This window comes from Hydra vulgaris, chromosome 10, assembly GCF_038396675.1.
Source record: "Hydra vulgaris chromosome 10, alternate assembly HydraT2T_AEP".
Lineage (NCBI taxonomy): Eukaryota > Metazoa > Cnidaria > Hydrozoa > Anthoathecata > Hydridae > Hydra > Hydra vulgaris.
The window spans coordinates 50,032,501-50,055,867 of NC_088929.1; the positions used below are offsets into that span (position 1 = coordinate 50,032,501).

General features: G+C 26.3%; 1 protein-coding gene across 3 annotated transcripts in view; it reads left to right on the plus strand.

The window, feature by feature from the left end:
• The window catches only part of LOC105843932 (required for meiotic nuclear division protein 1 homolog), a 48,211-nt gene that overhangs the window by 7,225 nt on the left and 17,619 nt on the right, over nt 1–23,367 (plus strand). For all 3 annotated transcript variants that reach the window (XM_065808241.1, XM_065808242.1, XM_065808243.1), the window contains 6 exons: nt 3,072–3,114; nt 13,786–13,886; nt 16,473–16,579; nt 18,599–18,663; nt 21,406–21,482; nt 22,930–23,050. In XM_065808241.1, the coding sequence (XP_065664313.1) occupies nt 3,072–3,114; nt 13,786–13,886; nt 16,473–16,579; nt 18,599–18,663; nt 21,406–21,482; nt 22,930–23,050 (514 nt within the window). The remainder of the gene's footprint in view (nt 1–3,071; nt 3,115–13,785; nt 13,887–16,472; nt 16,580–18,598; nt 18,664–21,405; nt 21,483–22,929; nt 23,051–23,367) is intronic.

Below are 23,367 nucleotides of genomic sequence, written 5' to 3' on the forward strand. Positions count from 1 at the left end.
AATTGTGTTCTACTTTTTTTCTTTGAGAATGATAAAAATTAGAATTGTGTTCTACTTTTTTTCTTTGAGAATGATAAAAGTAAGAATTGTATTCTACTTTTTTTCTTTGAGAATGATAAAAATTAGAATTGTGTTCTACTTTTTTTCTTTGAGAATGATAAAAATTAGAATTGTGTTCTACTTTTTTTCTTTGAGAATGATAAAAATTAGAATTGTATTCTACTTTTTTTCTTTGAGAATGATAAAAATTAGAATTGTGTTCTACTTTTTTTCTTTGAGAATGATAAAAGTTAGAATTGTATTCTACTTTTTTTCTTTGAGAATGATAAAAATTAGAATTGTGTTCTACTTTTTTTCTTTGAGAATGATAAAAATTAGAATTGTGTTCTACTTTTTTTCTTTGAGAATGATAAAAGTAAGAATTGTATTCTACTTTTTTTCTTTGAGAATGATAAAAATTAGAATTGTGTTCTACTTTTTTTCTTTGAGAATGATAAAAATTAGAATTGTATTCTACTTTTTTTCTTTGAGAATGATAAAAATTAGAATTGTGTTCTACTTTTTTTCTTTGAGAATGATAAAAATTAGAATTGTGTTCTACTTTTTTTCTTTGAGAATGATAAAAGTAAGAATTGTATTCTACTTTTTTTCTTTGAGAATGATAAAAATTAGAATTGTGTTCTACTTTTTTTCTTTGAGAATGATAAAAATTAGAATTGTGTTCTACTTTTTTTCTTTGAGAATGATAAAAATTAGAATTGTGTTCTACTTTTTTTCTTTGAGAATGATAAAAGTAAGAATTGTATTCTACTTTTTTTCTTTGAGAATGATAAAAATTAGAATTGTGTTCTACTTTTTTTCTTTGAGAATGATAAAAATTAGAATTGTGTTCTACTTTTTTTCTTTGAGAATGATAAAAGTAAGAATTGTATTCTACTTTTTTTCTTTGAGAATGATAAAAATTAGAATTGTATTCTACTTTTTTTCTTTGAGAATGATAAAAATTAGAATTGTGTTCTACTTTTTTTCTTTGAGAATGATAAAAATTAGAATTGTGTTCTACTTTTTTTCTTTGAGAATGATAAAAGTTAGAATTGTATTCTACTTTTTTTCTTTGAGAATGATAAAAATTAGAATTGTATTCTACTTTTTTTCTTTGAGAATGATAAAAATTAGAATTGTGTTCTACTTTTTTTCTTTGAGAATGATAAAAGTTAGAATTGAGTTCAACTTTTTTTCTTTGAGAATGATAAAAATTAGAATTGTGTTCTACTTTTTTTCTTTGAGAATGATAAAAATTAGAATTGTGTTCTACTTTTTTTCTTTGAGAATGATAAAAGTTAGAATTGTATTCTACTTTTTTTCTTTGAGAATGATAAAAATTAGAATTGTGTTCTACTTTTTTTCTTTGAGAATGATAAAAATTAGAATTGTATTCTACTTTTTTTCTTTGAGAATGATAAAAGTTAGAATTGTGTTCTACTTTTTTTCTTTGAGAATGATAAAAGTTAGAATTGTATTCTACTTTTTTTCTTTGAGAATGATAAAAGTTAGAATTGTGTTCTACTTTTTTTCTTTGAGAATGATAAAAGTTAGAATTGTATTCTACTTTTTTTCTTTGAGAATGATAAAAATTAGAATTGTGTTTTACTTTTCTACTTTTAAAATTAAAATAAATTGTATTCTACCATTCTACTTTCACACTATTCAAACAAAGAAAAACTACCTGTTCAGGATTAGGTTGCCATAAATGGTTTATTATTTTTAAAAGTACTGTGTGTCTGCTATCTCATCGATTCTTTACTCTATACTCAATATTTTTAATTGCTATTTAAACATTTTGAAAGGATTACTTTTGCCATCCTGCTTTATTCTTGAGTAGTGTAAAAATCAGATTTTGCTGATTTTTACACTACTCAAGGATTTTATGAACATCCCCAGAATTTTATCATCTAATTGTGACTGGCTTCAAAGATATAACTATTTTAACTTTGCCTTGAACCTACAAAAATTGGCCATTTTAAATAATGGTTTTGGCCTTTATTTATGTGCAATGGAAAGCTGAATATATTTACACTTTCATATTTTGAGGCAAATAATCCAATAAAATAACTTAAAATATTTTAAAACAAACATAACACCTGAAATTTAATTCTTTATCAAAATTTTAATGCTTAAGTACAAATTTTGTTGTTGTTATTGTCAAAAATAATTTAGTTAGAGTTGTTGCAAAAAATTGGAGAGTGGTCTTTTTTTAAATAGAAAAAAATGACATGGTCAAATTTACTTTAATTTATTACTTATAAAAAAGGAAAATATAATCAAAGGAAAAAAAAACGGTGTTAATCGTAGGTGCTTAAAACATGTGGGTGTTTATTAGTTTTCTGAAAATTTTCCCTTCTATCTTATTAAAAAACCCCTTACCCCCGTTAGTTAAATTTACTTTAGTTAAATTTACTTGTTAAACGTTAGTTAAATTTACTTGTTAGTTACCGTTAGTTAAATTTTGTTACGAACAAAGAATCTTAAAAATCTCGAAAAGAAAAAAAATTTCATTTATTAATATAAACTCACTTATAGAAATAAAAATTCCCACCTGTTTAATATGACCACCCCCACCCCCCTCTTCTTTCCTCCCATTATCTTTTAAATCTGGACTCAAATTCCCACCTAACCTTTTATTCTTACTCTCTCATGTTTTAAGCACCTGAGAGTAACTTGACAGTAATGTAACTGAAACAGTTTTGACCATATCAAATTATTCCTTTAGTTTATGTTGACTTGCTGTTGCTGTTTTTTTGGTAGTTTTATAAAATCTGATCCTAAATTTCAAAAATTTATTAAAATTTAGTTAGAGTTATCACAAAGATAAGATGTTTATAAACTTGTTTTTTGTTTTCTTTTTATAACTAGTTAATCATGAGTTAATTAAACCATATCATGCCTATGTGAAAATAATTTCTTAACTTTTTTGTGTTGGATGAAAATTAAACTAAATGTTTTCATTTTAACTTTAATTGTTAATTTCAATTCGATTGTTGAGATGGCCTAGTTTTTTTTTCATTTTATAGGCGACTTGGTTCATTTGTTTGTTGGAATGTTTCCAAAAGTGAGGTAAGTTTTTGCTAAGAACCTTAATAAGATTAGATAAAGTGAAAAAATGTATATATATGTATATATATACATATATATCAGGCTTTGTTTTAAATAAAAAAACAGCTTAGCACATTAGCTCTTCGTGATTTTGACATCATAAAATTATCTTTATTTTTTTATTTATTTAAGGGCATTAACTTTTTTTAAACTACTGAAATAAAATAAATTACGCAAAACAAGTTTCATTTACTAAGAAAAACAAATCTAGAAGTGTTATTTTGTAAATGTTAGTTTTGTGGAATTGAATATAGTGGAATGTCTATTTTGTTTCATTTTATTGTTTTTTTGTTTTAATTTTAAATAGTTTAATTAATATTACATTTTTTATTATCATTTAACATAAATTAGTTTCTTGAAATAAATATAAATGAATTAAAATATGTACCTTTTTTTTTCACGATTTCTCAAAATTGCAGCTTTTTAATGTAATTGTAAAATTATTAACAAACAATAAATATTTTTTGTTGCAAAGAAAAAAATTCAAGTTAATTACTTTACCAGCACTTTTTTTTTTGTGACAAGCAAAAATTTAAGTTTCCAAGTATCATTTATTAAAAAATTTATAAAGCATGTACACAAAAGAAATGTGAAAGTAGAGAAACAACTAAAAAAAAGTACTCCTCAATTTTTATTTCCAACTAAGTAATAATTTTAATTCAATAATATAAGAAGATCAAATATTAAAAAAAAAAAAATTATTCCTGTGGGAATCTAATAAAATTTCGAGCTTTTGCTTTAGTGGTACCCATAAGCACAGAATAAGAATCAAAACTATTTGATGCTTTTTTAAATGATATTTTAATATCTTTAGTGTTTCTGCAAAGCTTTTTTGTTTTTTTCATTTTTCTTTTAATAATAACCCAGTACTTTTCAATAACTCTCAATTCTGGGCAGTTTGGAGGGTTTTCTGTTTTAGGCACAAATTTCACATTATTCTTTTTATACTATTCCATATCGAGTTTACAATAATGAATTAAAGCTAAAGCAGGCCAGAACACAGGTCTGTTATTGTGTGATTTAATGAGAGGTAAAAGGCGTTTTTGTAAACATTCTTAATCTGATAATTATCAGATGTCGTTTAAAGTTTGTATTAATGTTTTTTCATTTTTTCGATAAAATCAATCATTATAATAAAAGAAACAAACAAAATTTAAAACATCAAAAGTACCACTAATAATAAAATAAAATTTAGTTAATAATTTTTTTTTTCAATATTTGGTAATTATTTTTATTATTGTTTGTTATAAGAAATTTCCTTAAATATTCTTATGCTTGCAAGATGATAAATTAAAAAAATTTTTTATGTTTATTTTATGATTTCTTTTTTACATATACATCTTACTATAACATCTTTTTTTTTCTTTTACTCTGCATTTTTGATGGAAAAGTTATACTAATAAAAATAAAATTTTCTTTGTTTTTTCTTATTTATAACTTTTGTAAATAGCGCGAATATCAAATGTAGTTGTTATGCAAACTTTTTTATGTAATTTTTTGTCATTCAAACTTCATAAGTGGTTTTGTAGCGTTAATTACTTCTTTTATATTACCGCTTAAATGATTTCTTTAGACTTGTTTTAATAACTTAGTTAAATATGAATAGAATAAATATTAATATGGCATAAAAGACAAATAAATATAAAACTAAAATTAAACTGAGTTAGGTACATATAAATTTCCATTATACATACATACATATATATTTCTTGTTTTATTGGAGAAAATAATGCAGGGGTCCGTTTTTTTTTTTTTTTGTTTTTTTTTGGGGGAAATATTTTAAAATTTATTATTTAAACTACTAAATTTAACTTTAATGGCAGTATCTTAATTCATATTTTAACTTCAGATTTAAATAGGACAATTAATACTGAAATTTACTGAAATTCTTTTTATTTTTGTATGCTTAAAGGTTAACACGGTTGGAGCAGTCCTGAATAAAAACTTTTTTGATAATTTTATCTTCCTCAATTTTATCTTAATTGGTTTAGTGTTATATTGAAACAATAAACATTGTTTATTGTTTCAATATATAACACTAAACCAATTAAGTTAATTTTAAAAACTTTCACAGATACACCATATAAAGCAAGCTTATGGAGAAGACCAGCATGCCAAACTTTATCAAAAGCTTTATATATATATATATATATATATATATATATATATATATATATATATATATATATATATATATATATATATATATAAATATATATATATATAAATATATATATATAAATATATATATATATATAAATATATATATATATATATATATATATATGTATATATATATATATATATATATATATATATATATATATATATATATATATATATATATATATATATATATAGATATATATATATATTTATCATTAAGTGCAACCTTTTATTTGGTTCCATTTAATGATAAAATGATATTGGGAAATTTTTGATGCAATATGGTAATGTTTAGGGGTTGCTCAGCTAGTTTTTTAATTTTGTAGGGTTGCTGGAACACACAATTTTTCATATTTCTCATTACTTATCACATCTATTCTACTAATTTTTGTTGAGAATTTTATCAACATTTTATTATTTCCTAATCTTATGAGTTGTTATGCATAATACACTTTTTTACAAAACCTACTGTAATACTTCATCATCCACTTAAGTTATTACATTAGTATTGCACTACTGCCGAAATCAGTGCATCATCCTGTAATTCCAAATGAGTTCATTGTCTTGAATGAAAATACATTTAAAAAACATATAATTCGATAGATATTTTCGAAGTCGATTTATAATGGAGACTAGAAGTCAAAATGAAGTATGGTGTGTTGGTCAAGTTACAGCTGTGATCACAGGACAAAAGTTGCTAAAAGGCAAGTTTTGCAAACTTATTTTTTCTTTAAAAATAACAACAATGTAAGAGAAAGTGCAGGCCTTGTGACAGATCTGGTTCTAGACTTTTGACAAATAGCTAGAGTTCCGACAAAGCAACATTACCATGTTATAACACATGTTGAAAAACTTGTTGAGAAAAATGGAAAGCTGAAAAAGAATAAAGGCCGCAAAATAGAAAGTCAGCAAAAAAATGAAGAAATTTTTTCTCAAGAAATCCAAGAACTATTCGATATTTCTCATGAAAATGAAGACGTTTCTTATACTACAAAGAGATGGAAGAAAAGGCTAGATGAGTTTAGTTGATTGTGAATTGTTCAAACAAGAACAGGGTATTTTAGACAGAAAAAAAGCAAACAAAGAAAGAGAAACAAAAGAGCTAAATAGAAAAACGTGTAGAAAAGAAAAAAAAGCATGTTCAACAGTCACAGACCTAGTTTTAACAGAATCGGACTCCTCTCAGAGTGCTGATAATGAAATAAATGACTTTGTTCCATCAATAGCAAAAAAACTGAAAAAGAGGGAAGAAACAAATAAAAAGAAAGTTGTAACTCCAGCATTTTGTTCAGCTCTTGATCGTTTGAAAATTCCAAGTTGTTCTGGTTCCTTAGTTTTGTCTACAATTTGTCAAGGGTTAGGTGCCAATATTGAACATGTTTCAACATCATATGAATCTCTTCAATGTGCACATGTTGAAAATCGCAAAGAAGTTGGTAAAAGAATCTTTTTAGAATTCAAGCCACAAGTTTTATTAACTGTTCATTGGGATGAAAAATTGTTACCTGATTTGAACAGTAGAGATGAAGTGGATCGACTGCCTATATTAGTGACAGGATATGATGTAGAAAAACTATTGTCAGTCCCAAAACTGGATAGATGCACCGGTGAACAAATGAGTTATGCAACAGAACAAGCTTTAAAAGATTGGAGCATTTCATATGACAAAATTGTGGCACTCTGTTTTGATACTACTTCAAGCAACACAGGTATACATTCAGGTGCTTGTACCTTGCTGGAAAAATTAATTGGAAAGTCTTTATTATACATAGCCTGTTGACACCATGTTCATGAAGTGATTTTATCCCATGTTTACAAAACTTGCTTTGGAGCATCTTCAGGTCCAGAGGTCAAGTTGTTTCTATGATTTTATGATCAGTGAAGTAAATTATGAATCTTGGCTCTTAACTGATGTAGATCTCAGAGTGTATGGTTTGCTTGTACCATCAGCAATAGAATTTGCTGTAAATGTGCTGCTAGGAACTAAACAACCTCGCGATGATTACAAAGATTTTTTGCAACTGTCGATAATTTTTTTAGGAAAAACTCCTCCAGGTCAAGGCGAAATAACCTTTCATACTCCTGGTGCTATGCACCAAGCACAATGGATTGTAAAAGCACTCTACTCTATTTAAATATACTTGTTTCAACATCAATTTCATTTAACAAAGAATAAAGAGAAGAATCTTCTACGATTTTCAATTTTTTCAATTTTGATTTACATAGATCACTGGTTTCAGGCTCCTATCTCTTTATCTGCTCCTCACAATGACCTGACACTGATTAAGAAGTTGGATAATGTCAAAATATTTGACAAAGAAGTTGCTGAATCTGCCATAAAAGCCATTGCAGGACTTTTATGGTATTTAACTGAAGAACTTGTGAGTCTCTCTTTTTTTAGCAATGATGTTGATAACCAAACTAAAGAAAAAATGTTGATTGCACTTGTAAAGCCAGCTAAAAAAAATAAACATGTAAAAAGGCTTGAAGGTAAAGGATTAATGGATACAATTGTAAAAATGAACTCAGATGATTTTGTTACAAATAGATCAAAATATGTATTTGAAGTGCTTGGAATAAATTGGACAATAATGAAGGATCATTGCCTAGACACATGGACTACAGTAACCGAATATCAAGAAGCATACAAAATTGTTAATACTATGAAAGTTGTGAATGACACAGCAGAAAGAGGGGTAAAACTTGTTTCAGATTACATAAAAATCTTAACAAAAGATGTAACTCAATTGCAATATGTTTTACAAATTGTGGAAGAACATCGACGTCGAATTCCAGACATGTGAAAGTCCACAATTGTGAAGGCATTAATGAAAAAAAGTGAACAATTAACAAATGAAAACAAGTGAACAATTTGTATCAAAATCTGATTAAAATAAATATTAAATTTTAATAAAAAAATTGAAACTTTGCATCAAAAAATAATTAGAATACATTCGTTTTTATTTTCTGTTGACCCTAAAATCTGATAATATCAAGTTCATTGAGCAACCCCTAGATATCAAAATATCGTAATTTTTCACAGTTTATTTTTTAGTTAAAAGGAACACAATAAAGGGTTGAGAGTTCAATTTTGAAGGCTTTTTTATCACCCATATATATATATATATATATATATATATATATATATATATATATATATATATATATATATATATATATATATATATATATATATATATATATATATATATATATATATATATATAATTAATTAGTAAAAAACACTTATCTAACTTTTATCTATAGATAAGTGTTTTTTACTAATTAATTAATTATTGCTCTGTTCTTTAAGAAAATTGAGCACTCTATTTGTAAAATACACTAATATAATTTACATATATATATATATATATATATATATATATATATATATATATATATATATATATATATGTATATATATATATATATATACATACACGCTAGAGTGCCTTTAACCCTCCTCCAGATAAAAAATCATGTACTGTAGTTATCTTATGTGATTAATTTAAGTCTAATTTAAGTTTAATTGTCCGATATTTAGTTTATGCTCAAAAATTTTAAAAAAAAGATAGATACCAAAAAACTTATAGAAATTTATGTTTTTTACTTTTGATATAAAAATTGTAGTTTTACTGCAATAGAGTCTAAAAAAGAATCATTACAAAAGATGACCACATCACATTAAAAACACTTATTTGTGATTTCCTATCTAGAGGGGTTTTCTTTCTCTCTCTATATATGTATGTATATATAAATATTATGAAGGCACCATAATATCTATATATACATACATATATAGAGAGGGAAAGGATATTTTTATTTTGTTGAATGATTTCTTCTTGTTCTTCTTGTTGGTAATCGAATTTGATTAAGCTCTCCATACAGAGGGCAGAAATAAAATCTTAGTTGCCCATTTATTTAAACTTCTGAACCAAATTAGAAAAATGGAAAAAGTTAATTGTTCCTTTTGTCATAAAATTATGTCTAAAAAATGCAGATAAAAAATAAATGATTAATAAATAAATTACAAATCATCAGAATAAGGTGCTCTGGGAAACTCAGTAAATAATACTTCAAAATTTTTAAATTTTCCTTGTAATTTCAGTATAGGGTTGTAAGTTCTGTAACCTTGTAAGTTCAGTATAGGATTTTTTTTTATAAAATTCTTGCGTTGAAATAGAATTCTAGCCTTAGATAGAATGCTAATTTCTTTAAGCATTTAAAGTCTCATATTAAATTGGCATGGTATTATATACTAATATTTATATATTATCAAAATTAAAATGGTAACTTTCTTATAAGATGATAATAGTTTCTATATATAATGAGAGTATCACAGTTGTTAGGAAATACAACATGACAAATAAACATTCCCATACAGTATGCCTAGATTTATAACTAACTTATAGCTAATTTAACTTTTTAATGAAAATATGAGTTAAGTTGATGCTTATACATGTAATTGTGCTTTTAACAATCTTATACTAAAAATATACTGGAATTAAAACTATTCCAAAATTTTTGCCAATAAAAACTAAAGAATCGCTTAAAAAAGTAGAAAAATACCAAAAAAACAACAAAAAAAACCATTTTTTTACCCATAAAAATGCCGATGGAAAAAAAGCATGTTTTTTTGCAACTCCATATATATATGTATATTTCAATGTATATGTATGTATTTCTATGTGCAGCCCTCGCAATTAGGGTCAGCATTCGGCAATACGGACTTAACTGCTGACCTAAATGTGTTTGAGGTTGGCTAAATATTGTCGACCTCGTTTCTATGTTTTATGGTAATCCTTTTGTTTCAAATTTTATTTGCCTACCTGTAACTTTTTGAGCACGTCAATTTATTGTCGATCTCATTTTTCCTAATTGCAAGGGTTGCATGCATATGTATGTATGTATTTCCATGTATATGTATGTATATTTCCATGTATATTAGGGTGGGTCATATTTTTTTAATTTATTGTCACTACTACAAAAAGTTGCTATAATATATAAATAAAAAGAAAGCGATGAATATTCGAGCTTTCTTCAACATCTTAGGGGGGCAACTTTTGTTTAAACTTTTTAAATAGCGCTTTTCTACGTAGTTCGAGTTCACCAATAATTCAAATTTTATTTAATTAACTATAAGCTAATTTGACATCACCCAAGTTCTAATTTCATTTTTCACTCACTTTATCACTCACTATTCTATTGTTTAAGATTGGTGAATTATAATCATACGCGTTAGATGTCACGTAAAGAAGCGAGTTAAAATTCACGCATTTTTTTATGAATACTTTTAAGGGTTATTTTAATAACCCTTATTATATTGACTATTGTAGTTAAAGAATTATATGACTATTGTATTTAAAGAATTGTCGTGGAAGTTTTAATTTGTATATATATAAGATTTTATGTAATTAAAATGATAGAATCAATAACTATCAGATAGTTGTTTTTTAATATATAAACGCGATAATCAGGGCTGTCCTGAATGGGGCCGTAGGGGGTATCTCCCTAAAGCTGTCATATAAGCATTTGAGTTGGCCAGTTTTGAACAATAGTTGGCAAATTTCAAATATTGCGGACCTTTTTATTTATTGGTGCCACTAGTTAGCAAAAAATACATACGACACCCTCCCCCTTCCATGAGAAACCTCTTCGGGACGGTCCTGGCGATAATGCAACACTCACAATATTCTGAGTGTTCTGAATGCATATTGCAATACTAATATTGAAATATGCATACTTTAAATATGTTTTGATTGTTGATGTTTAAGTTTAACTCATTGTAGAATTGTTTAAATGTTTGTGTATTGATTTGTTGGCACTTTATATTTACGTTCACAAGAGAACATGGCTTTTTTAAATTTATTTTTTGTAAATGTGGATTACAAATGATTTTTTATTCTTATTCTTTTAAGATTGCATAATAAACTTGAAGAAAAAGTTTATCATAACCAGAAGTGACACAGAACACACAGTATTAAATTTCCAGAAAATCAATTGCTGAAAAAAGCAAAAGTCTTAAGACATTATCTATACATCAGACATGCTTTCTCACAATCTATAGACTCTGAAAAACCATCGATCAGAGTTATAAATAAGATGGTAGCTGATGATTTGATAAACATATTGTTGAGGGTGAGGTTGCCAAAGATATTATATAACAGCACTTTAGAAAAATTGGTTACTGATACAAAACGATTGAGTGCCAACTTGGTTCATTCAATAAAGTATTTGACATTTGTCCTTGCAAATCTTTTAATCGTGGTATCAGGGATCGGTTTAACTGCCATTGTTCTACCAAAGTTCCTTTTAAATTTCGGCTCAATCAAAAGAGTAATCATAAAATGTAGATAGCCCAGATTGACCAAGAACAAACAGAACGACTCCAAAAGAAGAAAATTCGTAAAGAACGGGAAATTTAGTTTGGAAAAAAGAATGCAGAAACATGCCAAGCTTCGTCATTAACAATAATTCTTTCCTGGGAGAGCAATAAAAAAAGAAGTTGTTGCGATGGTAATGAGGAATATGACGAAGCTACTAATTCAGAAGACAGCTCACATAGTGGACATGATCCCAAAATGACAATCTATTTCAGTACAAAAAACTCTACAGGTTTCTTTGTCTTCTTTAGAAGACAAAGAAACCTGTGGCGACAAAAAGATTTCAAAGAACATGCAGAATTACCCACAGGAATCATTGGAATCGGTTTTGATGGCCATATAGACAAAACCCTAAGGTTAGTGGAACAAGACAATGGTAAAGTTAGCAGGACCACTTTCATCAAAGAAGATCATTACGTTATCTGTTCATATCCCAACAGCATCTACTTTGATCACATTTGTCCTCAAAGTGGTAAATCAGTTGATGTTGCAAAAATAAATTGTTTCAGTTTTAAACGACAGAAATTCTCTTGTGACTTAACAGAGTGTTGTTTGTGATGGAACTAATGTAAACACGGGCTAGAAAAATAGTATCATTTGTTTACTTGAAACTCCTACAGGCAAACCTCTTCAATGGTGTATTTGTTTGCTTCATTTGAATGAGTTACCTATCAGAGCAATTTTCACTGCACTTGATTGCAGTACATCTGGTCCTACTGTATTCAAAGACATTCTTGGTAAACAACTATCTTTTAATATTCATTTTCTACCAATATTTGACTTTGCCAGTGTAAACAGAGTAATCATTGAAATGTCTGATGACATCATTCATAATCTTCGTAAAGAGCAGAAATATTTACTTAAAGCATGCAATGCTGTTATCTGTGGATTCCAAATTTTGGATGTAGAAACAAAGAAGTATTTCACAAATACTCCTCTCAGATATCCTAATCATGCTAGGTGGCTCACATTTGCCAATCGTCTGCTTCGGTTATACATGTTGACCGTAAAACCCACGATAAGTCTTATAAAAAATGTTGATTACATCATCAAAGTTTACTGTTTCTGTTTGTTTTTAACTAAGAAAAACTGGAAACTCGTTGAAGGAGCACAGAATTTTTTTATGATTACAAAATGTATTTGTAGTCTTAATCATCCTAATACAATAGCCATTGCCCAGAAAGTATTGCAAAGAAACTGTTATTTTGCTCATCTTGAAAATGGTTTGTTGTCACCCATCAAAGATGAAGACAAGAAAAAAGTGGTCGATGCAGCAAAGAAAATTATTTTATGTAGAAGAGAAGATAATACTGATGTTGTGCGTGTTTTCTCTCTACAAAAGATTTCTCAATCAATGTTACAAAAGGCACTCTTTAAGTTCATGATATTCTCAAAATGTGGAACATCTGGTCAAACAAGTATCTAAAGTATCCAAGATTGTCACAACCTATAAAAAACGTCGTAGAATGCTTGTTTCCGCTTCAAACTCGAAACTTAAATATCCAAAATTCGACAGTAAAAAGTACTTTATATAAGGATTTTGCATTTTCACATTCTTTTTTAGTATACAAATGTAGCTTTTATTCTTTACATGGTGTTTTTATTTATTTTCAAGTGATATGTAGGCGAATAACAGCGGATCTCATACCCATATAATACAAGCAAAAGTTGCCACCTTTAAACTAAATTCAAAAATGCTAATATTTTTCAGGTAGTCATATTACATGGGGTAGCAACTTTTCCCACTAGTAACAATGCAAAAATCAGAAAAATTAAAAATATGACCCACCCTAATGTATATGTATGTATGTTTCCACGTATATGTATATATTTCTATATGAGTAGCACTAATTTAGTAAACATTTTTTAGTAAATGGTCATGATTAAAAAATGGCAAATTTCTCTAGTATATGCATTTTTGTTTGCGTGGAATTTTTAATTATTATTAATTTTTTTATCTACAAACACAGTTACTGTAACCTTAGGTCTGCATGTTTCATCACTATATAAAAAAATGCTGAAAATGGAATATACAGGGTTGCATGTACGTATATTGATAGACTAATTTTTTTTTTCCTGCTAGGTGTGGTTTTTGAAAAAGTTGTTGTCACAGTATGAGAAGTCACCATTTAGTCTTGTTGATACTCATGAAGTGAATGAGGAATTGAACTTTTTCACTACCAAGTAAAATATTTTTAAAAAATCATTGTTTATTGTTATTTTCAATTAATTTAGATAAAAAGTAAATCTCTTCTGAAATATCTATATATTCCCTTATATAATCTCGAGGAAGATTCCTTATTATATTTTTTTTAGTGGGGTTTGACTGATAAGTTACAGAAGAATCAAATTTATATAAAAAATTATTTGTTACTATTTTTAGTATAATTTTTATTTAGACACCTATTTGATGCCTATAGCTTTAGTTTTTTTATTTTCTTTAATCAAAAATATAGAAAAAAAATCAATTATTACAATAATGTGTATGAAAGATATAAAAATTTTTTCATTTGATTTTGTTTTCTTTATTGACCATTAACAGTCAAGTTATTTTTCTGACTTTTTTCACAACTTTTTGTATTTTTGATTGTTCATTTTAATTTTTGGCTTTAATTTAAACATTTTATCTTTCTGTTTTTTAAATGTATTTATGTTTATTATTATTAAAGGTTGGCTTTAAGTTCTTACTTACCAAATATGATTAACCAGGATTGATTGTTAGAGATCAATTTACTTTTCTTAAAAGTAACTGATCATTAATAATTGTTGATTGGCTGTTAGTTTGTGCACTAGGCAGTGAAGCCAGGAGTGAAACCAGAATTTTTTAATGATTGAGGACACAGTTTTAAACTATGTCCATTTATACTGGTGAGAAATTAGTATAATAGAAAAAGTCATAAATCATTTTTAAAGTCTATGCTCAAAAAAAAATATCAAAATGTTTATTTTTCCCTTCTCCTCCTTTCTCAATTTCAAATTTTATTAAAATATATTTTTGCGAAGTCATGACTAGAAAAAGATTTTTCAATACTTCTCTTGTTAAATTTTGTTGTGCCAAAATATTTTTTATGATGTGTAATGCATTATCTTTTTATATCTTACCAAATCTTTAATCAATATCAAAATAAGTTTCATATATAATTTTTTTTTTAATTTTTATTAGGAACTTATTTTTAATTGATTTCTAAAAAATTTAATGTTAGACATTTTTTCAAGTTTGGTAAGAATTGTTAGATCTTATTCTTGTTTTTTTAATCTTGCATACTTGATTGACAAATTGGTAATTTTGCATTATTAAATTGCTTACTTAATCTTTAATTGATTATTACTTTTGTTTTGCTTACTGTTCGCTTTAATTATCATTACTTTTGTCCGGTTTACTTGTTTATTTAATTATCATTATTTTTGTCCTGTTTACTTGTTTATTTAATTATCATTATTTTGTCCTGTTTACTTGTTTATTTAATTATCATTACTTTTGTCCGGTTTACTTGTTTATTTAATTATCATTACTTTTGTCCGGTTTACTTGTTTATTTAATTATCATTATTTTTGTCCTGTTTACTTGTTTATTTAATTATCATTATTTTTGTCCTGTTTACTTGTTTATTTAATTATCATTACTTTTGTCCAGTTTACTTGTTTATTTAATTGTCATTATTTTTGTCCTGTTTACTTGTTTATTTAATTATCATTACTTTTGTCCGGTTTACTTGTTGTTTTAATTATCATTACTTTTGTTTTGTTTATTAGTTGCTTTAATTAAATATCATTACATTTGGTCTCACTTTCTAGTTGCTTTAGTTAATTATCATTACTTTTATCTTGTTTACTAGTTGCTTTAATTAGTTATTACTTTTGTCCTGTTGCTTTGATTAATTATCATTACTTTTGTCTTTTTTACAAGTTCCTTTAATTAAATACAACCCTCAGAATTAGGAAAAATGAGGTTGGCAATAATTTACTAATCACAAGCTTTTAGAGTTTGGCATCAGGTCCGCAAAAAAAAGTTTGATACAAAGGTCTTACCATAAAATATAGAAACAAGGGCAGCAATTTTTTGCCGACCTTAAATTCTTTGAGGTCGGCATTGCCAAATACCAACCCTAATTCCAAGGGCTGTAAATATCATTACTTTTGTCTCATTTACCTGTTGCTTACAAAAATATTCTAGTGGAAGTAAAAAGTACAAAAATATTTTTTAGTAAAATTCTATTTACAAACATGTGGTAACATTTAATAAATTTATATGTGATTATTACCTAGATTATATTATTATAAAATCTTAACTTTTACTTCTGGGTTTATGTCTAATTATGTTATTATTTGATTTTGTTTTTAATAAATTTTTTTATTTAATCTAAAATACATACATTTTTATTCAAAGATCTGTTTTACCTCTAGTGAGTTTTAATTGTTTATTACTGTTTATTTTTATTTTTTATTTTTTTTTATGAGTTGACTAGCTTATAATAAATAAAAACTTACTTGAATTTATTTGCAATAAAGTACATTTTGTCAACTATATATACTTGCCTTAAGGGGATAAAATAAAAATTTTGAGAAGCAAATGTAAATAGATTAAGAGGATAAAATAAAAGTTTTGATAAAACATAGTTTCAACTAAGAAATTTAAATAAAACATAGTTTCAACTAAAGAATTTTTTTTTTTTTTTTTTTTTTTGTATATACATTTTATTTCTAGTGACTATTATTTTATGTAATTGTATTTTATGTAACTCTTATTTATGATTGGTTTTATGATTCTAGTGGAGCTTCCTCATTAACAGATGGTGATATCTACCTTTGTAACAAACTAAATGAGGAAAGTCAAGCATTAGAGAAAATGGCATTTTCAAATGCAGTTGCATTGTCAGGTATTTTGTTATTTTTTAGCATTTAGTTTTTTAGTATATGGTTTACATAATTTAGATAAATATATAAGTTTATATTTTTTATATTATTTTTAAAATTTATTATATTTTTGTTATATTCTATGAGTTCAAAGATAAATTCATACAATTATTTTCTTTTATTTCTTCTTTGTTTGTTTATGCGACACAATGGTCGCAAAAAGTGACCAACGGAGCCGTCCAGTTACGTAGACCTGGGAGATGTGAAAATAAAAACAGATTGTAGGTGGTGTCATTGAATAAAAAATAAAAATCATAAGAAAATATAAAATGTGTGGCAAGACTTTGGTGAAGTAGAAAAACGAAGAATTGAAGATAAGGGGGTATGGGGAGGAACAACTAACGCTCTAGTCACTCTGAGTGTTGAACATATGCAACAAAGAACAAATATTTGATATACTGATTTTAGAGACTGTTGATGTCTACAGGTGTGATGGTGTAGTGCATTAGTATGTACCGTTTGGTCGTCTCGTATGGTCTCGTTATGTTTTCGTTCACTTTTATATCGGGTGAATAGAAAGCTAAACACACTCACTCCTTGTGCTTATGGGCTAGCACATTAGAGCCAGACGTAAGACCTACAGAATGGATTTCAATTGATCGAATGCACACATTAGTCACCGTAGGCCACAAGCCATCGCTCTTAGTCAAAAGAGCTACTGCCCCGTGCTGGTGTGGAATGATGTGCTATGGAGTGAGATTTTAGATCCGAGCACATAGTCAGCGAGCGCTGATCCGACGTGCATTGTGGAGCTTCCGAATGAACGTGTGCGTGAGTGTTAGCGTAGCCATTAGGTTATTGAGCGCCGTAACCATATCCAGCGGGATAGCCTAATGTCCGTTTTGTCGTTGTAGTGTACATTGGAAGAAGTCGGGGCTCACCAGCCACAAAGAATAAATTTGTTTGTTTATGCGACACAATGGTCGCAAAAAGTGACCAACGGAGCCGTCCAGTCACGTAGATCTGGGAGATGTGAAAATAGAAGTAGATTGTAGATGATGTCATTGGGTGAGAATCATAAATGAATGTAAAGACTATTTTGTAGGAGGAAGAAAATTTTAGGACTCAGGGATTAGGTGAACAATAACTCACGCTCTAGTCATACTAAACAAATGATAAAACAATGGTCTATGAGTAAACAAGTCAATATCGATCCGCTGGTTCATTAAAGGCAACCATGGCTAAAATTATCGCACCATACAAAAACAATAAAATAAGTAGATAAGAAAATATAAAGTAAAATGATAAAAAATATAAGTACGAGCAATATAAAAAGAAAAAATAGGCTAGTAAATGTGCTACTATATATGGTCTAAACTCTAGATAACAAACTGAAAACTGATAATCACCTGTGTGAGATAAAAGTATATAAATGTCGTTAATGTAATAAATTCATAACATAAAGCTCACAAAGCGCTATAATACGTGGGTGTAAGAGGTAAAAAAATGTTGGTGCCATGGTAACCAATCAGAATTAAGTAGTGGATAATGGTGATCCCCCTCCTCAGGAATGCACTGCAATCACCAATGACGTTTCGGAGAGCCCGAGACCTGCACTAACGCCACTTGTCAGGGGCGTGTCCTTGCAACAGATCTCACCGCCTTTTTTACCAGTTTTTTAGTATATGGTTTACATATTATATAAGTTTATATTTTTATATTATTTTTAAAATTTTTTATATTTTTGTTATATTTTATGAGTTTAAAGATAAATTCATACAATTATTTTCTTTTTTTTCTTCTTTGCTTTCTTATTTTTACTTTTGTTTTACTGAATGTATCTCTCTTAAAAACCAAAATAAAAAAATTGTGTTCAGTGTGATTCTTCACTAAAATTAACACTAAGTAAAATGAATAAATTATTTTATAGTTTCATTATATTAAAATATAAAATACATTAGATCAATCAAATATCAAATTAAAAAAATATAGTAAACATTTTTTTTTAACAATTCATTTATTTTTCTAAAAATATATTTCAGTCAAATTAGATGCCTGGGAGATAGCATTGGATAGGTTTTCAGGATCATTGCGCTACATACCTGAGGTAAAGTTTTACATATGTGGCATTTAGTTTTTAACTTTACATTTATTTTAACTTTTAAATTTTAAGTTCTGTAGTTGTGTGTGATAGTCTGTGTTATTTTGATAATTTATGTTGTTTTATGGTGTGATGTACACATAGTATACCAAAATTATTTTTGTCTGTAATACTTTTGTTTTATTTCTTCAATTTCTTTTTATTTGTTTTTAAGATTCTATTAATTATGATTTTAAGAGTGCAAACTAACTGATGTCAACTTTTATCTTAATTTTATTGCAATGTATAAATATATACACACACACGCACACACGCACACACACAAACAAACACACACACTGATTGAATCATCCTAAAATAGTTATCAGCAGGGAGTTTAGTAAATACATAGACTGCCTATATAGAGAATAACTTTTTTTTCCTCTGCAACAATAGCTATTTTTGTTTTAACATGGCTCAGAACAACATCAAAAAAAATGAATATGATGCTCATGAATATCAAAGAAATTTGTCTTTGTGTTCATCTTATTGTGTTAATCTTCATAAATCTGTAGATCTTCATAAGTAAGAAAGATTTCTAAATCTTTGTAGATAAGAATTGTACATAAAAAATTTTTGTTGTTGTTTGTTTTACTTTAAATGTTTGTTTTTACTTGAGTCAGCAAAAACTGAGTTGATAGTTTTGTTCATAAAATAAAATTTAAAATAGTTTTTCACACAAAAACTTTATCTAAGACATCAATTACTTCTAACACTAAATCATAATTATAAGCATCAATTACTTCTAACACTAAATCATAATTATAAGTTCACAAGAAAATAAAAGGCAATAAAATGCAAACATTCTAATAAACAATGATTTTATTGGTAATTAATAATTTACTGTTTCTTAGAATATAGTTATAACCTTTAACCAAAAACCTCAGTTGTTAGGTGTATATTAGATTCAGTTTGGCTGTTCCTATTGTCAGTCTATGTATTCATACTTATGCTTTATTATTATTTATATGTATTTACATTTTATTATTATTAATATTATTAAAATTATTATTATTATTTATGCCTAATATCTAAATTAAATTATTAATTTATTTTGCATTATGGTTAAATTGAAATTTTATAATTGAAAAAAAATTTAACCATATGTATTTTACCTATAAATTGTATCAAAGATTAAATATGATATTAACATTAATCACATCATTTTAATATATATATATATATATATATATATATATATATATATATATATATATATATATATATATATATATATATATATGAGCGCGATCATGAAAATTGCTGAAGGCGATGCTCATAAAAAGCTTTTAATTTTTTTATATCTTTTTTTATTTGTTACATAATTCTTTCGTCAAAAAATGTTTGAATTAGTATCACACTCATGAAACTACTTCAACGAAGTAGATTTTTATACTTCCAAACTTCTTGTATATTGTCAGATCGCAATTTTATTTTTAACTATTTATGTTATAAAAAAATAATATCAAACAAAAACGCAACTTCTTATTGATTTTGTATTAAAGTATAATTTAGTGACTTAGTTTTGATTCGTTGTTTTGATATATGTATTTTAAAATGTTACGCTGTAAACTTAATTAACGGTTAATGGTTTTTATATTTCTTGATATTTTTTATTCAAATTAATTATTTAATTTTTTTCTGAAATTTCTTTTTTAAATTACGTTTTTTTATCTTAAAAAAATAACACAAGAATAATTCGAAATAATAATAAATTAGAATAATAACTTTCCATTTAATAAATGTTGACGTCATTACTTTGTTTCCTTTACAAATGCGATTGCGAACATTCTAAACAACAGAATTGTTTTAAATTTGAGTTAAAATAAATAATAGTTAATAAAAAAACCTATACTATAAACAAAAACTAATTTTAAAAATTGCTCTATTATTAATATTTATTTTTATTATAAACGATGTGTGGAATATTACAAACAATAAATCAAATAAATCTTACTTGATATTTTCACAAGATTAAAAATACTCTGCAGTTTCAATTTTCTTATAGTGGTTTTCTAATTTTCTATTCTTATTTTATTTGCGCATTTTTGTATTCACATTGTGTTTCCACGTGCACATTCCATAATTGAAATTAGTGACTATTAACGACTTCAAACTGCTCATTCATTACGTTAGTGCAAAAAGAATGACGTAGTGCTTTTTATATTTTATATTAGTGCTTTGATAATAGAATATCTTTAATAAAAAATCTTTTTTAAATATTTTATGAAAATAAAAAAATAATCCCTATTGGACAAGCGTTATTTTATACGCTCGTTATAAGCTGAACAAGCGTTGTTTATCGCGCCTAGAACGTTTGAAAATACCGTTTACGGGCGCGTTTTACGAGCGGAGCGCGCTCGCTTCATCACAAGCCCTGATATATATGTATAATAAAATTATGTGATTAATGTTTTTTTATTAGGGTATTAATAATATTATTATAAAAAGAAATATATATTAAAATTAAACATAGGTAAAATGTAAATTTGTTTGCCAATTAAAAAAAAATGGTAATTTTTAAAGATCACAAATAATAAAATTTAAAAAAATTAAATTTTAAGATCAAAATTGATGTAATATTCTGTATATTACATTTTATTATTATTATTTTTTAATTTGTTATTATTTTGTTAAATAAGATAAAAATAATATTCAAATATTTATTATTTTATGAATTGAAACAAAAATTCAGATTTTCATCTTTAGCAATTGAAAAACAATAAAAAGATAGATATTTCTCGTGATGAAATAATGAAAAAAATTGGAGAACTTTTGTCATTAAGGTTTGTTTTTTTTGTACTTATTAGTTACTTGCTTTATTTTTGTAATTTTATTCTAAATGTTTATATTTATATACATACATAATATATTTAGCATGCATAAAGAAGAGAAAAAGGATAATTAAAAAAAAAGTGGTCGTAGTGACAGTTCTTTAATATTTGGATCTGCGGATTGTGAATTTGAGTTATTTTCAATTTGTAATGGTCTACTAAATTATTATGTTCAACTTCAGTTGTTGCTTTTAAGAAACTTCATGATGAGAATTAATCTGTTTTCTTACATTTCATCTTCATCAAAGTTATTACTTCTTTTTTCATAGAAGTAATATTGCAGAGAAATGATTTTCAATTAAAAAGCTCATTATGCAATTGCATTATACTTCAATTCAATTTAAGATATTGGCGCAGTGGTTAAAGTACTGGCTCAGAATCAAGCCGCAGTGGTTAGAACCGTGGTGCAGTGGTTAGAGTTCTGGCTCAGAACCAAGTGATCCATAGTTCCAGCCCGGGAAAAATGTTCTATAGAATTTCTATAAATGTTTGAAACATGGCTATAAAAATTGTATAGAATTTCTTTAGAATCTCTGTTAATTTCTATAGAAATTCCTATAGAACTTTTTTTTTCTACTTTTTTTTCTATATAGAAAAAAAGTTTTACAGCAATTTCTATAGAAATTAATAGACATTCTATAGAAATTCTATAGAATTTCTATAGGCCATGTGTTTCAAAAGTTTATAAAACTTTTTTTCCTGGGAGGCCTGCTCCAAGAAGGTGTAAACTCCCTTGTTGTATGCTCTTCCACAGTGCTCTGTGATAAGACAGCAAGGACTTCTGTGAGCATCTTAATAACCACACACAAAAAAAAATATTTTTTTAAAGATGCTTTACCAAAATCCATACATAATATATCTATAACTTTGTTGGAATTTATGAAAGTAGTTTATATTAAAAATTGAGTTTTGAAAGTAGTTTATATTAAAAATCGTCCATTTTTAATATAAACTACTTTCATGCATTCCTGGTTGTTTAGTTTGATCCCTACCACGTCTCTGGTAGTACTGCGCTCAACTTGTTTCTCCACGCAGTGACCTTGTTCATCGAGGTTTGTGTTTCAGAGTTATAGAATTGAGAGAGGGTTGTAACAACAAAAAGTAGCCTCCTCAATTGTAGTGGCCTTCTCTGCCTTTGGGGAGGTGAATAATTAAAAAAAAACAAGTTGCTTAGTAATCTAATTCTAGTCAATTAGTTAAAAAGAAGTAAACAATATTTATTTAAAAAATTAAGTAATATATAAAATAAGTAATATACAATACATGTAAATAATAAAAAGTTTATAAATATATGGCAAAAGATTTTTTATCTTAAATGTGTTTCAAGATTTGAGTTTTAACAAATTCAACAAAGTCTCTTTTATAATTTTTTTATAAACTCCTTTATATTCTCATTTAGACATCAAATAAATCTTTACTCTGATACTCTTGCAACACCAGACTTTTATTGGAATCATGAGGAGTTAGAAAGATTATATTCAAAGACATGTGCTTATCTGGAAATATCAAAGCGAACAAAGGTTTAGCTTTTAAAATAAAAAATAGTTCGAAATTTTTTTTATAAAAAATGCTTTATCCAATTTTTTTCGTTTTTTATAAAAAGTTAATGTTTTTATAAAAAAGTTGTTGTTTTTTTAAAAAGAATTGTTATAAAAAATGATGATGTTTATAAAGAAATGTTATAAGAAATGACGATTTTCATGAAACTAAGTTCAGATTGAAAAGTGCTGAGAAAAAAATATTTTAAAATATAATTTGAATTAATAGTTATACATATTGTAATAAAAGTCTACAATAATAGGTATGATAATATCAGGGCTTTTTTTAGATATTTTAC